Source organism: Salvia hispanica, chromosome 1, assembly GCF_023119035.1.
Source record: "Salvia hispanica cultivar TCC Black 2014 chromosome 1, UniMelb_Shisp_WGS_1.0, whole genome shotgun sequence".
NCBI lineage: Eukaryota > Viridiplantae > Streptophyta > Magnoliopsida > Lamiales > Lamiaceae > Salvia > Salvia hispanica.
In genome coordinates, this window is record NC_062965.1 from 5,435,009 (window position 1) to 5,451,835 (window position 16,827).

The 16,827-nt window shown below is 39.6% G+C and overlaps 2 protein-coding genes across 2 annotated transcripts; both read left to right on the forward strand.

Moving 5' to 3' along the window:
• The first annotated feature begins 578 nt into the window (after window positions 1-578).
• Window positions 579-1,403, forward strand: LOC125185531 (agamous-like MADS-box protein AGL80). Its single transcript, XM_048082083.1, has one exon. It carries the CDS (start codon window positions 579-581, stop codon window positions 1,401-1,403), a length of 825 nt encoding a protein of 274 aa, XP_047938040.1.
• An 8,542-nt stretch (window positions 1,404-9,945) lies between these two features.
• LOC125185550 (MADS-box transcription factor 56-like) lies at window positions 9,946-15,420 on the forward strand. The gene is made up of 4 exons (XM_048082102.1): window positions 9,946-10,113; window positions 11,850-11,973; window positions 13,507-13,547; window positions 15,073-15,420. The coding sequence occupies exons 1-4, from the start codon at window positions 9,946-9,948 to the stop codon at window positions 15,418-15,420; spliced, it is 681 nt and encodes a 226-aa protein (XP_047938059.1).
• The last annotated feature ends 1,407 nt before the right edge of the window (window positions 15,421-16,827 follow it).

A 16,827-nucleotide genomic window follows, 5' to 3' on the forward strand; every position in this document is an offset into this window, starting at 1 on the left:
TATCATCGTGTTGACATTTTTAATACACTACGTTAATAAGTTAGCAAGTTAGCAATTTAAGAAAAGTTAGCAACAGATCACACTCCATAAAATATATATGTACAATTTCTTTAAGAATGAAAAAAGGGCTCAAGATTTCATAGTACATGTATGATGCCAATATTACTCCCTCCGTCCATCATTTAAAGAATCATTTAAACTCGGCACATGTTTTAAGAATCAGTTTGACTTTGTGAAGAAATGTAATTGGAGAAAGTGAGTGGAATGTGGGACTCATTTAAAATATTAATTTTATATTGAATTGTAAGAGTAAAAAGCTATTAGAATGTGAGGGTCCTTATACTAAAAAGTAGAAGCAAAATAGCTCTTTAAATGATGTACAAAAGGAGTATCACAATAAATGGTTTTTCCTCATAAAACATATGAGGGCTGCAATGCATTAACTGACACGGTAAAACAATTATGAAATTAAATGGAACAACTCAGACAATGCAAAGCAAATTTTCAAATAAATATGGACACAAAGAGAGCCCTAAAACTCACCAAGAAAAAGAAAGCATTGTTAAAACCAAAAAGCAATGACGAGAAAGAAGGTAACCCTTGCCTACATTACTAATGATTCAGAGAGAAAAGCTTCATACAAGAAGCGAAAGAAGGGTCTGATAAAGAAGGTGAGCGAGCTGAGCATCCTCTGTGGTGTGCAAGCCTGCGTCATCATCTACAGCCAGTACGACCCCGCGCCGGTGGTATGGCCAACGCCTCTTGATGCGCAGTCCATCCTGGCCCGCTTCCGCAAGCTCTCCATCATGGACCAGACACGGAAGATGGTCAACCAGGAGAGCTTCACCCGCCAGCGGATCAAGAAGGCGACGGAGCAGCTCCGCCGTCTCCAGAAGGAAAACAGCTGCCGGGAGCTTGAGGCCTTAATGTTCCGATGCATCCTCGGCCAAGCCTCCCTCAACGACCTCCAGATCCATGACGTCTCGGAGATGAGCTTTATCATCGGCCAGACGCTCCGAGATATAAAAGCAAGGATGGATGCTATGGTAGCTGAGCACCAGCGCAATCTGGCTGCGCCGCCGCCGCCGCTACCTCCACTCCTGCTGCCGCCGCCGCCTATGTTGGCGATGCCGCCTCCTTCTCCTCCAACCGCTGTGGAAGAGGCTCCAGTGCGGATGGAGGATGATGGGATGGAGAGCTTCCCATGGAACCTGGTCCAGAGCCCGGGAGGAGGAGGCGATATGGAGGGGACCGGGCTCGGGTGGGATCCCGGGATGGTGCTGCCGGATCCATACGATTTCGACCAGTCTAGCTCTTTTCAATCTGGCCAGAATCCAAATCGGAATCTGGATCCAAATCCTAACCCTTACCCTAACCCTAATCCAACTCCTTTTAATAAGTGATGATCTCATTATAATGTTTGAGATTTAGACGTGACGGATTAGAGTTTTTATGTTTGGTTAAGTTAATATGTGATTTGTATCCTGATTGGTGATGTATATATGATGGATGAATCTACAGATAAGTAATTTGTTTTTATTAATGTGCTCAGATCGCTCACCTTCTTAATCAAACCCTTCTTTCGCTTCTTGTCAGAGCCATTGGTAATGGTAATGTAAGTAATAGTCACCTTCTTTCTCGTCATTGTTTTTAGATAACAGGGATTTCTTGATTGATTTCGGGCTATGTTTGTGTGTATATATATAGTTGTGGAAGACAGGAGATTTAACTGAATTTGAATTTGCTTAAGCTCCTCTCGGTATGAAATTGAGCATGCCGAATTGGAATTGGGTCTTTAAATTCCTAACCCAAGGTGCATTATATACACACTATCTGCACAATGCACGTACTATGTGCGCACACACATTGCACAAACTATACACATACAATGCACACACATTGCACACATATTTTGCACACACTATACACACACAATGCACATATGCTACACAAACTACACATTGCGCACACACTTCATATAATTTTAACATTCCTTGTAAACATGAGGAATGCCCTTAAGTATTGGAATTTCCTTGTTATCTTTATATAATTTATGTGTCCTTGTAATCTAGAGATGAACACTTAAGAAATGTAATTGATTTTGTGTGATACGGAATATAATTGATTTTGCGTGATACAATTAAGGAATGTAATTGATTTTTTTTCATATAATTTATAGCATTTAATTCTATATATTTGCAACAATATTAAAGTTCTATCAGTGGTCTAATCGGTCCAATCAATTGATCGTGAATCAGTAACTTCATTACCACACCCTAAAACTCACCAACAAAAAGAAATCATTGTTAAACATAAATGCAATGACGAGAAAGAAGGTCACCCTTGCCTACGCTAAGAATGATTCTGAGAGAAAAGCTTCATACAAGAAGCGAAAGAAGGGCCTGATAAAGAAGGTGAGCGAGCTGAGCACCCTCTGTGGTGTGTGAGTCTGCGTCATCATCTACTGCCCTTACGACCCCGTGCCGATGGTATGGCCAACTCGTTTAAGGTTAAGTTAATGTGTGATTTAAGGATAAGTTAATGTGTGATTTGTTTTTATTAATGTGCTCAGCTCGCTCACCTTCTTAATCAAATCCTTCTTTCGCTTCTTGTCAAGAAGCCTTTCTCATTGAACTGAATTTGAATTTGCTTAAGCTCCTCTCGGTATCGTGAAATTGAGCATGCGGAATTGGAAGTGGGGCTTTAAATTCCAAACCCAATGTTTGGTAAAAAAAAAAAAAGGAATTGGTACTGAAATTTCAAATCTATATATTTCCAATTCCACAATTTGAATTTCGTATCACACAGAGATAATTACAATTAAAATAATTAGTAATAAAATTGGGAAAATTCACACAGAATGACAAAAACACATACTGCACACACTCTATACACACTGTCTGCACAATGCACATACTATGCGCACACACACATTGCACAAACAATACACACACAATGCACATACATTGCAAACACATTCTACACACATATTTTGCACACACTATACACACACAATGCACATATGCTACACAAACTACACATTGCGCACACACTTCATATCATTTCCTTTAAATTTTATTCAATAGAATTTGAATTCAATTCTATGTATCAAAGAGACCCTTAGCATTGTCTTAGTTGTTTCAATTACTAATTTCATAACTGTTTTTCTTGTGTCGGTTAGTTCCTAGTTGTATTGTACTTCCTTTGTCCCTTGTTTAGTGATTCATATTCCTTTTTAGGATATCCCGAGCTAGGCGATTCATTTCTTTTTTTAGCACTCTTTCTCTTACTTTTGCCTCTATACTTTTTCCTCTATCTTACTTTATTCTCTCCACTTAACTAACAAAAATTCACTTTCTTAAAACTCGTGCCAAAAAGTAATGCCTCACTTAGTGAGGGACGGAGGAAGTATGTCTATGGTCTTCACTTGTTGATTATTTACTAAACATATACTATGTTTTATGAGGAAATAAACATTTATTATGATGATATTGGCAAGGTACATGTATTAAATCTTGAGCCCTTTTTTTCATTTTTAGAAAATTGTACATACATTTTATATTAGACCCTTTTTAAATTATACATACAGTTTTATAGACTAATAATGTAGTGCTTTTGTTGGGAGTTCCCCACTATTTAGGACTTATTGATAGTAGGTTTTTCGCCTTGTTGCTTTCGTATGTGGTTTGCATCTTTGCGGCAGCCTTGTCATTTGTCGTATTTAACTTATGCTTTTGGCTTTCGGTAGTTTGATCCCTTTTTACTATATAGAAAACTAATACTTCCTCCCTCCCATAATAGATGTTACACTTTCCTTTTTAATTTGTCCCACAAAAGATGTCACATTTCCTCTTTTGGAAAAAATTCCCTCTCACATCAATTATAAAATTATATTTTTTCACACCACTTAATAAACAAAATAACATCTCCTAAAATCTCGTGCCATCTCCCAAGTGTGACATCTACTATGGACGGAGGGAGTAATAAAGTGGAACATCAACGTGCATATTTATAGATACTAATTAATTAGTACTCCCTACGTCGCTATTACTTGTCACTAGTTTCCTATTTAATCCGTCCGCCAATACTTGTTACACTTATTTTTCAACCCACTTTCTATTACACCTTAAAACCCGCGTCGAGTCGACTTGAGCCAAGTACTGGCGACAGAGGGAGTACTTACGAAGAGTATAAAATAACGGCAGATTGATGAAACCTCAATTTCCTCTACTAATTACTAATTTCCTCTTGAGCCAAGTATTGGCGGACGGAGGGAGTACTTACGAAGAGTATAAAATAACGGCGGACACCCGCAAGAACCTAGTGTCAGGATTAATACTAGTTAATAAGGGGTTTAAACTTGTATTCGAGTCTGATAGGTTTGTTTTGTATAAGTTTGGGAAGTCCCTCGGAAAAGGTTATGTAACCGACGGACTTTTCAAGCTTAGTGTGGCTACGCGCCTTGTTCCAAAGCCTTTGGCTAACAATAATAATAAAGCATCTACTTCCTCTTATTTGACCGAGTCTTCAAATTTGTGGCATTGTAGATTGGGACGTGTAAATTCAAAAGCTGGTAAATGATTGGTGAACTTAGATTTACTAAAGGCAATTGAAGTGGATAGGCAAGACAAATGTGAAATATGTCTTGAGGCTAAAATGACTAAGTTACCGTTTCACTCAGTTGAACGAAAAACAAAACCCCTTGAATTAATTCACACGGATGTATGTGATTTAAAGATGGTGCAAACTAGAGGTGGTAAAAAGTACTTTATCACTTTTATAGATGATTGCACAAGATATTGCTACATTTATCTTTTAAGAAGTAAAGATGAAGCAATTGAAGCGTTCAAAAATTATAAGAACGAAGTTGAGAATCAACTTGGTTGTAAAATCAAAGCGATTCGAAGTGATAGAGGAGGCGAGTATGTAGCCCCGTTTGAGGAGTTATGCAACGCAAGTGGTATAATTCATCAAACAACAGCTCCATATTCACCACAATCTAATGGTGTAGCAGAACGCAAAAATCGAACTCTAAAAGAGATGATGAATGCGTTGCTACTAAGTTCAGGATTACCACATAACATGTGGGGGGAGGCTATTTTGACAGCCAACTATATCCTAAACAAAATTCCACTCAAAGGAAAAGACGTCACTCCTTATGAGTTGTGGAAAGGTAGGAAACCATCCTACAAATACCTCAAAGTGTGGGGTGTTTGGCAAAGGTGATGGTTCCCCCGCCCAAAGAAGTTACAATTGGCCCTAAAACAGTCGATTGTATCTTCATTGGATATGCACTTAACAGTAGTGCATATAGATTTGTTGTTCACAAGTCTGAAATATCGACTATCACAGTAGGAACAACAATCGAGTCAAGGAATGCCGTATTTCTCGAAAATACATTTCCTTGCAAGGACAAAGAAGAAGTCCCAAACAATTCTGAGACAAGAATTGAGGATGAGGCCACTAGTTCTAAAACAGTGGATGAAGCTACTAGTTCTAAATCCGCGAATGAAGAGCCTAAATCACGCAAGCGAGTGAGGCCTGATCCAAGTGATGCAGTACTAAGACGTGGTAGTAGAGTCAGAACACCAAAAACGTTTGATCCTGATCACATTGCTTTTATGTTGGATAAAGAGCCAACGTCAATAAAAGTAGCCTTCGATGGCCCAGACGGGTTACATTGGAGAGAAGCTGTTCAAAGCGAAATTGATTCAATTTTGCTAAACCAAACTTGGGTGTTGGTTGATTTGCCCGAAGGTGTGAAACCTTTAGGGTGCAAATGGGTGCTTAAAAGAAAATTTAAGGCCGATGGAACAGTGGATAAGTATAAAGCCCGACTAGTTGTAAAGGGTTTTAAACAAAAGGAAGGACATGACTTCTTCGATACCTATTCACCTGTAACGAGGATTACATCTATCCGAGTGCTTCTCGCGATTGCTGCATTGCACAATCTTGAGATTCATCAAATGGATGTTAAGACTGCGTTTCTAAATGGTGAATTAGAGGATGAAATCTATATGGAACAACCCGAAGGGTTTGTAGTGCCCGGACAAGAGAAGAAGGTATGCAAACTGGTTACGTCCCTCTATAGATTAAAACAAGCGCCGTTGCAATGGCACTTGAAGTTTGATAATGTGATGTTATAAAATGGGTTTAAAATCAACGAGTGTGACAAATGTGTCTATATTAAGAGCACTGATAACGGGTACGTTATAGTGTGTCTCTACGTTGATGACATGTTAATCATGGGTATTAACACTCAAGTGATTAACGAGACAAAAGCCATGTTAAAGAGAAACTTTGACATGAAAGACATGGGTCTAGCCGATGTAATTCTTGGAATGAAAATTCTAAGAACATCCGATGGAATCATCTTAAACCAATCTAATGAGAAGATATTGAAGAAATTCAATGCCTATGATGGCGCGCTGGTTAAGACTCCAATTGAACTCAATGTTCACTTGAGCAAAAACAAGGGCGAACCCGTTGCACAAGAAGAATATGCACGGGTCATTGGGTGCATTATGTACATAACTAATTGCACTCGGCCGGACATTGCTTGTGGCGTGAACAAGTTGAGTCGCTACACGAGTAATCCAAACAAAGAGCATTGGAGAGCTCTTGTAAGGGTTTTGAGATATCTAAAACATACTCAAAATCATGGGCTACACTTTTCGAGATACCCCTGGTACTTGAAGGGTACTGTGATGCGAATTGGATATCCGACAATAAGGACTCACTTTCAACAAGTGGATACGTCTTTACTATTGGGGGTGGTGCTGTCTCGTGGAAATCCACGAAACAGACATGTATAGCCCGTTCAACTATGGAATCAGAATTCATAGCTTTAGATAAAGCTGGGGAAGAAGCCGAATGGCTTAAGAACTTCCTTGAAGATATTCCAGGTTGGTGTAAGCCAGTGCCTCCAGTGTTGATTCACTGTGATAGTCAAGCCGCTATCGGGAGGGCAAATAATGGCTTCTATAACGGTAAGTCTCGACATATTCGTCGACGACATAATACCGTAAGACATTTGATCACAACAGGCGTGATTACAATTGACTATGTGAAGTCAATAGATAATCTAGCGGATCCGTGACCAAATGAATAAGTTGATAGAGGGAATGGGTTTGAAATCCACAAACTAAAGAATTGTCATAGTGGTAACCCAACCATGATGACTGGAGATCCCAAGAACTTGGTTCAATGGGAAAACTAAGCTATGAGAGTTCGTGAGAAACACTCATCTACATCTATTCCCTAGAGAGCAATAAAGTGTTTGAAAACTTGCCTTGTGGTGAGGATATGTCTATGACTTTTAATGATTCCTAAGGATCTCAAGGAGATTGAGTTCTCAAAGATACCGAGTAGGGCAAGATACTCGAGTAGGAATCACCTATGTAAGTGTGAAGTGTGGCCGCTTCAAATACACACTTATGAATCCAAAGTGGTATCCAAGGCCGCAAAGGACACAAAACGTGTGAACGGATGAGGTTGAGGTGTTTAAGTGTTAACACCATTGTCTCGGTGCACGCCGTGGGGGACTAGTTCAAAGCATCGCGCTACTAGGCCGCATGTGTATCCGATGGCGTTGACTATGGAAGGTTCAAAGCTAAAAGCTACCTATCCTTATGCTTATATACCTTTCGAGGGTTGAGCTTGTGTCTGCATGCATTTGCATTTTGGCTATTTCCACTCATGTGGGGGATTGTTGGAATCTATGCCCGGTCAATGAACTTTGACCAATTATAATTTCAACAAGACATTTAATTTTTTGAAATTAAATGATATAGCGTCGATCTACGTTCGGAGTAGATGACCGTGGTATATTCATTTTCTCAAATCTGATTCCCGGTGAGTGAGAAATAAGAGATTAAAGTTGTGCAAAATTGCGAACTTAATGAGCTACGAGAGAAGCTTAGGGAATAATTAAGAGAGTTAATTATCCCACATTGGAAGTTACAACCTTATTAAACTAGTATTTAATAAGAAGGATTATTACATGGAATAATTATAGTGAACTAAGATGAGCTTTAGAGCCCACACGCGCGCGCCGCCGCCACCGCGCGGCCCGCCGCGAGCCTCGAGCCCGAGCCCGTGCTCATGATCGTGCTCGTGCTCATGCCCGTGCCCGTGCCCTTGTCCTTGTCCTTGAATCTTGGCAATTGGTCTTTGGGTGGTCTTTGGGCTGTTCTTTGGCCTGGTCGTGGGCTTGGTGCTTGGGCCTAGTTGTGGGCTTGGCCCAAGGCTAGTGGGTCTAGTTCTTTTTAGACCAGCACCCGTTTCCACGTCAGTGAGCCAAGCGGGATGCCAACTCGTCAGTATGACGCGGTAAGCCAACGTGGCTGAACACGTAGTAATCCACGTCATGACCGATTCTAGAAGCTTCCTAGATTCAGCCTCTCAGCTCTGTAACGTTTTGTAACGCTTCGTAACCGACGACCGTTACGGTCTAGCATTGATGACATCCATTATGGCCGTTGACCCCCTGCAGTGGACCGAGCCTATAAATAGGCTAGCCATTCTATGCATACTACACACATCAAACACTAGAAATCATTCTGCATCATAAGCTCTCTCCCTCTCTGCATTGTTTTTCTGTCGAAAGCTCTGCCCTCTCCTCCATTCAGTTCGCTGGAGCTCTGTTGATTGCGGTGCTGCTTCATCAGAGACGCTACCCGTTTTATCTTTGGGGATGAAACGTCAATCCAAAGAGCACTACCGGAGCGTATCTCGTCTTGCGGAAAGAGGCCTCCTCGACTCGGCTAAATTCCTTTTCAGTTTATTTGTTTCGAATTTTCCTTTGTAATTTCGATTCAGTTAGTTCACTTGTATTCCTTCTTTTAGGTTGTATTACGCCCGGTTTATCTCTTGTATTCCAGAATCCAATAAAGTTAATATGTGATTTGTATCCTAGTTGGTGATGTATATATGATGGATGAATCTACAGATAAGTAATTTGTTTTTATTAATGTGCTCAGATTGCTCACCTTCTTCATCAAACCCTTCTTACGCTTCTTGTCAGAGTCATTGGTAATGTAAGTAATAGTCACCTTCTTTCTCGTCATTGTTTTTAGATAACAGGGATTTCTTGGTGGATTTTGGGCTATGTTTGTGTGTATATATATAGTTGTGGAAAGCATGAGATTTAACTGAACTTGAATTTGCTTAAGCTCCTCTCGGTATCACGAAATTGAGCATGCCGAATTGGAATTGGGTCTTTAAATTCCTAACCCAAGGTTTGGTAAAACAAAAATTGGAATTGGTATTGAAATTTCAAATCTATATCTTCCCAATTCCACTATTTGAATTTCTTTTCACACGGGGATAATTACAATTAAGATAATTAATTATAAAATTGGGCACATTCACACAGAAACACACATTGCACACTCTACACACACTATCTGCACAATGCACATACTATGCGCACACACACATTGCACAAACTATACACATACAATGCACACACATTGCACACACATTCTACGCACATATTTTGCAAACACTAAACACACAATGCACATATGCTACACAAACTACACATTGCGCACACACTTCATATAATTTAAACATTCCTTGTAAACATGAGGAATGCCCTTAAGTATAGGAATTTCCTTGTTATCTTTATATAATTTATATGTCCTTGTAATCCTCCTAAGTGTATTTGACCTCCTAAAACATGAGTTAATCTAGAGATGAACACTTAAGAAATGTAATTGATTTTGTGTGATACGGAATATAATTGATTTTGCGTGATACAATTAAGGAATGTAATTGATTCTTTTCATATAATTTATAGCATTTAATTCTATATATTTGCAAAAATAGTCAAGTTCTATCAGTGGTCTAACCGGTCCAATCAATTTAATCATGAATCGGTAACTTCATTACCACACCCTAAAACTCACCAACAAAAAGAAATCATTGTTAAACATAAATGCAATGACGAGAAAGAAGGTAACCCTCGCCTACGTTAAGAATGATTCTGAGAGAAAAACGTCATACAAGAAGCGAAAGAAGGGCCTGATAAAGAAGGTGAGCGAGCTGAGCACCCTCTCTGGTGTGTCAACCTGCGTCATCATCTACAGCCCTTACGACCCCGTGCCGGTGGTATGGCCAACTCGTTTAAGGTTAAGTTAATGTGTGATTTAAGGTTAAGTTAATGTGTGATTTGTTTTAATTAATGTGCTCAGCTCGTTCACCTTCTTAATCAAATCCTTCTTTCGCTTCTTGTCAGAAGCCTTTCGCATTGAACTGAATTTGAATTCGCTTAAGCTCCTCTCGGTATCGTGAAATTGAGCATGCAGAATTGGAAGTGGGGCTTTAAATGTTTGGTAAAAAAAAAAAGGAATTGGTACTGAAATTTCAAATCTATATATTTCCAATTCCACAATTTGAATTTCGTATCACACAGAGATAATTACAATTAAAATAATTAGTAATAAAATTGGGAAAATTCACACAGAATGACAAAAACACATACTGCACACACTCTATACACACTGTCTGCACAATGCACATACTATGCGCACACACACATTGCACAAACAATACACACACAATGCACATACATTGCAAACACATTCTACACACATATTTTGCACACACTATACACACACAATGCACATATGCTACACAAACTACACATTGCTCACACACTTCATATCATTTCCTTCAAATTTTATTCAATAGAATTTGAATTGTGACATCTACTATGGACGGAGGGAGTAATAAAGTGGAACATCAACGTGCATATTTATAGATACTAATTAATTAGTACTCCCTACGTCGCTATTACTTGTCACTAGTTTCCTATTTAATCCGTCCGCCAATACTTGTGACACTTATTTTTCAACCCACTTTCTATTACACCTTAAAACCCGCGTCGGGTCGACTTGAGCCAAGTATTGGCGACGGAGGGAGTACTTACGAAGAGTATAAAATAACGGCAGATTGATGAGACCTCAATTTCCTCTACTAATTACTAATTTCCTCTTGAGCCAAGTATTGGCGGACGGAGGGAGTACTTACGAAGAGTATAAAATAACGGCGGATTGATGAAACCTTAATTTCCTCTGCGAAATCAAGAACATATCCTTTTTAAATATTAATTGTTTAAATTTGCATTAAAATATTATACTCCCTCCGTCCCATAATAATTTGCACTCATTCCTTTTTAGTCCGTCCCATAAGAATATGCACTTTCTAATTTTAGAAATTCTTTTTATTTTAACAATACTTTAATTACTTGTTCTCTCTACCCATCTCTCACTTTCCCAATTTTGCATTAAAAGCCGTGCCGATCCCAAAGTGTATATTCTTTGGAGATGAAGGGAGTAACTTGCAACCACAATCGGTAAGCGAATCAGTGAAACTATTGAATCATTTCTCATTTTGCCATTTTTTTGTCCAAAAAAGTAGTCACAAAACAAAAATGAAAATCTATAGTAAAGATCAATTTTGGTCCTGAACATATGATCAAAATATTAATTTAGCCCAAAAAATTTACTTATTAAAAATGGGTCCATACAAATGAAAATGTTGCCGAAGTAGTCCTTTTTTTACGGTTCCTGTAAAAAACTAACAGACAACGCTAATTCCAAAGTGGCATGAGCATTAGTTTTTTGACGAAACCGTCAGAAAAGGACCACTCTGACAAGGATTTTATTTGTTATGGTCCTGTTTCTCAAAAAGTGAATGTTTTAGGCTAAATTTGTATTCTGGTTTTAGGAGTGTGTGCAGTGTGTGGGTAGTGTGTGCAGTGTGTGTCCAATGGAGCAAGCTACTTTGTTGTTGAAGCCTGTGCCATCATCTATAGCCCTTACGACACTATGCTGAAGGTGTAGCCATCACCGTTTAGGGCACAGTCCGTCCTCGCCCGCTTCCGCAAGCTCTCTAACATGGACCAAAGCAAGAAAATGGTGAACGAGGAGAGCTTCATTCGGCAGCAGATTGATACGCTCGGATTTTGCACTATTTTAAGGCCGTTATTTGGTCCGTTTTTTATGTCAAAGTCACTCTACACGTCCTTTATTTACATATTTTGTCTATTTTGGTATTTTGACGTGTTTTGTGAGAAACGTGCATAATTGAGCCGAAATAGGGAGCCAAAATGCAAAGTCTGAAAATCTGGGAGTCAGACGGTGACCGGTGACCGCCGCAGACGTGTGCGGCGACTGCCGGCGCCCGGTGGGCAGATCAATGCAGCGGTCCGCCTGGGAAAAATACGCTTGGAAGAGAAGTCTCGCCCGGCGACTGCGGGAAGTCGTGCGGCGGTCCACCGCCGAGGAAACAGACTCTCCACGGACTCCAACGCGGTGACCGCCGGCCAAGGTGCGGCGGCCACCGGAGAAAGGCGGCGAATTCGAGATGCCCTAGATTTGCTCCAAGATTTACCATATTTTGAAGATCTTTTCCTTCTACAACAAGGATTGGCTTTTCCCTATAAATAAGACCTCAAGCTTCATAAAAAAGATATAGCTTCTACTTGCAAAATAATTCATAGAGATCAAGAGCTAGAGTACTTCACTTGTGCAAGGAGTTGGAGATGGATTTTTCAAGAACATCAAGAACGACAAGGATTCAACCTACAGGTTTTATTTGCTTTAGTTTTATGTTCAATTTTTCTTCCCTTCAATCTATGTGTTTAGCTTATTTCATCATGTGTAACTAAAATCATAGGATTCTAGGGATGTGTTAGTAACAACTTTGATTATACAATTCCAATTTTCTATTTAATATCCGTTTTGTTTTTACTTTGTTTCTTCACTAAGTAGTTTTGATGTTGCATGATTGAGTGACACAATCTTGTATGATTTAATATAGCTTGCTTCATAACTGTGACAGAGTTCTAGCGAGTTAGATTCACTTAGTAGACGCTACAGTTAGCTTCCCTTAAAACGGCACTGTTAATTGAGAGTGAGGACTTTTCAAGGGTCTTAGGAGCTTTTTGGAGTTACGTGTTAGGATTGACAACCCTAATTTTGTAATCAACGTTTGCATCGCATGAGCATAAACTAGGTGACTCGTCCTTTCAAAGTATAAACTGTGCTAGGGTATTGTAGTTTGGAACTTGTATAACCATAACTGTGAACGCACATCCCTAGGATTCCCTTATCTCTATCGATTATCTCCGTGTTTTATTTGCATTTAGTTGTTATATGCTATTTATTACTTTCAGTTTTCAAAAGTTTTCCAAAACCTACTGCTTTTCCAGATAGTAATTGAGTCTTAGTAGAGGATAGACACTTTGTGTTTGCCTTCCCCGTGTTCGATATCCGGTACTGACCTTTGGCTATACTATATATACTCTATATACTTGCAGGTTTATTTAGTGCTAAAAAATAGTGCATCAAGTTTTTGGCGTCGTTGCCGGGGAAGACAATTCACTTTGGAGTGATATCTTCAAACGGATAATTTTGCTACTTTGGATTTTAATCGCTTTTATTTTATTTTTATTTTTATTTTTATTTTTATTTTTATTTTGTTATGGATTTCCTGTAGGTATGGAGGATCCATATGGCTATGAGCAGCAAGGGGAATTTGTATACTAGAAATCACGTTTCGAGTAATTGAATACTGTAAAACTCTTATTTTATTTTCCAATGAATAAAACAGATTATTTTTGTCATAATGTTGTTATGTTTTACATTTAATGGATGTTAAGACATGTTTAAATGTATAAGTTAACTTAACAAAGTCTAAGTCTTTGTTTTAGTAGACCGGTTGTGGGCGTCGTCCACTTTAAGGTAACACGGTCAGTTCTAAACAAAGAAAAAGATGAATTTCACAACCTAGATGGAATTTGACTATCCATCGAGAAAGGTTGCAATGTCAGTCCGCATATTTCTAAGCCTTACTGAAATAAGATGACATTGGTGTGGTATAGCACTGAACGGATCTAACAGCAAGACTTGTCCTTGGGCTATCTACTGAAAGGCGAGGTCTTGATAATATTTGTTTCTTAATCAATGTAGGTTAGCATTGAGCATACGGTATTGATTATGCATTACTTTGACTTATCAAATGGTGCGGGTTTTTCGTAACCCAATGATCCTGATATATTGGGTAGTGGTGATCAATATCTAGCGGTGCTAGGATTGCTATTATATTGAATCGTGCACGAGGTGAGTCTCGTTTGATAATGTCCTCAAGAGGAGCGCGAAAAAAGGTTTTATTATTCGGAACCTAGCTAGTTGGAGTTTGATTACTCTATGAATAATAAATAAGCGTTTCATGCTAAGTCCACTCTTGGAATTAATAAGAAGTTAATTAATTAAGTCAATAGCAGACATTAATTAATTAATGGACATTTTAATCTTAAGCGCGGGAAATAAAAGTTAAACGGAAACCCGGATTACTTGTAATTTCGGATTTGGATGGGGAGAGTTCAATATTACTTCTGTAGTGGCTGCTCGTAATATTCCAATTATAACTTATATTAAATTGTGGGTTCAATTTAATTAGTAAAAAGTAAATTGGATGAGCCCATATCCAAAACCTTCCATAGATCCCTGTCTGGGCCCAAAAGGAACTTAATATAAATAGGAGAATAAAGGAGACAGAAACAACACAATTTTATTTCATAAAATTTTCGAAAATTTTCGGCCCCCTAGCTGAAGGAGATTTCGAATTCCACTCCTATTCCCAAAAGGATTTCTTCTGTCTTCTTTATTTAAGTCCTAGTATTCTAGTAAGATCAGCCCACACTGATATCGGAGTACAGTTCGGGAACCAGAGAGAAGATTTGTGGTCTAGTATTCAAAGCGTCACATGGAGAAGCTGCTAGCCATCTTCAATTCTTTGGAGAATTAATTAGGTATTTTTCTGCTCCGTAGAAAAGCATGTTTTAGGTTTCAATATTCTAAAGCATGATTAATTCAAGTTATGAGCATGATACATGTAAGAATTACGCGAATAGATTTTGTCTAAATAATCTTCTAAATAGATCTGATTATTATGTGATTTATTGGTGTGATTAATGATTGCTAAATTATGTTAATTCATGCAAATTAATTAGCGTCCACCAGCGCTTCCGCTGTCAGTTCCTTCAAATATGTGCAGGTATAGAGGATCAACCCCGCTCTAATTGGGAAGAATCTGCTGAAAATCTGCATCGCAGAAGTTTTCGAACATAGGAATGTGACGAACCAGCGGTTGAAAAATCTAGAAAGAAATACAAGCACCTTGGAAAGAGGGTTGGCAACCCTTGTTACTCAAGTCGAGATGCTGGAATTTAACCTTGGGATCCTAGCCACGATCATAGGAAGCAGGAACACTCCAGGTACGCTTCCTAGCTTGCCAGAAGTAAACCCGAAAGGAAAGTGCCACGCCGTTCAGCTGCGTAGCGGGACTACATATCAACCTCCGGAGGCAGGAGACCTAGAGGGGAAGAAGGGAGGCGGAGAAGTCGCCTGACAACACGTCTGTCGAAGACGTGCGGCGGCCCGCCGCACCCCAACATGGCGACCCACCGTCTACACCCCAGCAGATCGAGATAGACTCTGGATTGGTCACTGATGAAAACCCAGCGGCCGACACACCCCATCGCGGCGGTCCGCCGGCTGGGCAGCAGCAACCAGACATGCCCCCACATAGTAGTGTTACCATCCCGTATCCTCAACGATTGAAGAGCAAGAAACTTGACGCTCAGTTTGCCAAATTCTTGGAAGCAATGAGCAAAGTCCACATCAACATTCCACTAGTAGAGGCCCTGCAACAAATGCCCAATTACGTTAAATTTTTGAAAGATATGGTGGCAAGAAAAAGGAAGTTGGGGAAGTACGAGACAATAGGCTTAACAGAGAATTGCAGTGCTATCATCCAAAAGGGACTACCCACTAAACACAGGATACAGGGTAGAGCGTTATGTGATCTAGTATCTAGTATTAACTTGATGCCTTTATCTTTTTACAGGAAACTTGACGTTGATAGCATCCGCCCCACCTCAATCACGTTGAAAATGGCAGACCGAAGCACAACAACACCAATGGGGATAGTAGAAGATGTTTTGGTAAGGGTTGGAGAATTTATTTTTCCAGCTAATTTTGTTGTGCTTGACATGCAGGAGGACAAGAAGGTGCCCTTAATACTTGGAAGACCGTTTTTAGCTACTGGGGGAGCCATGATAGATGTACAGAAAGGAGATCTTACATTGAAGCTACACGATACAAGCATTACATTCAACATCTACGACGCCCTGAAATTTCATGGAAAGGAGGGGGCAGAAGGCTACCAAGAATGCAGTGTCATCCAAGTCGTCACCAATTGTGTGGGAGAAGTGGAAGTCACCTATCACCAAACCCAGGATCCTCTCGAAGCTTGTCTAATAAATTCCTTCACTCCTAGTAATGACTTATCTTCTTGTGATGCTAACGTGTGTGCCATCATTGCAGAACTGGAAGTGCTACCGGAAAAAATCCCTCAAAAGGGAAACACATTCTTACCATTACGCACTCCCGAAGAAGAGGTAGAAAGGAAGAAAACAGTGGGAAAGCCACGGGGACCGCCCAAGGTAGAGCTAAAACCTCTCCCCGAACATCTCAGGTACGCATTCCTAGGGCCGGATAACACTTACCCGGTTGTTGTGTCCGCTGCGTTGAGTGAGAAAGAGTGTGAGAAGCTCTTGTGTGTTTTGAACAAGTATAAGTCTGCCATAGGATGGTCTATTAGTGATTTGAAAGGAATTAGCCCAACCACATGCATGCATAGAATTTTACTTGAGAAAGGGCATAAACCTCGTGTGCAAAACCAACGTAGACTTAACCCTATCATGAAAGATGTAGTTAGGAAAGAGGTGATAAAGTTACTAGATACAGGGATTAT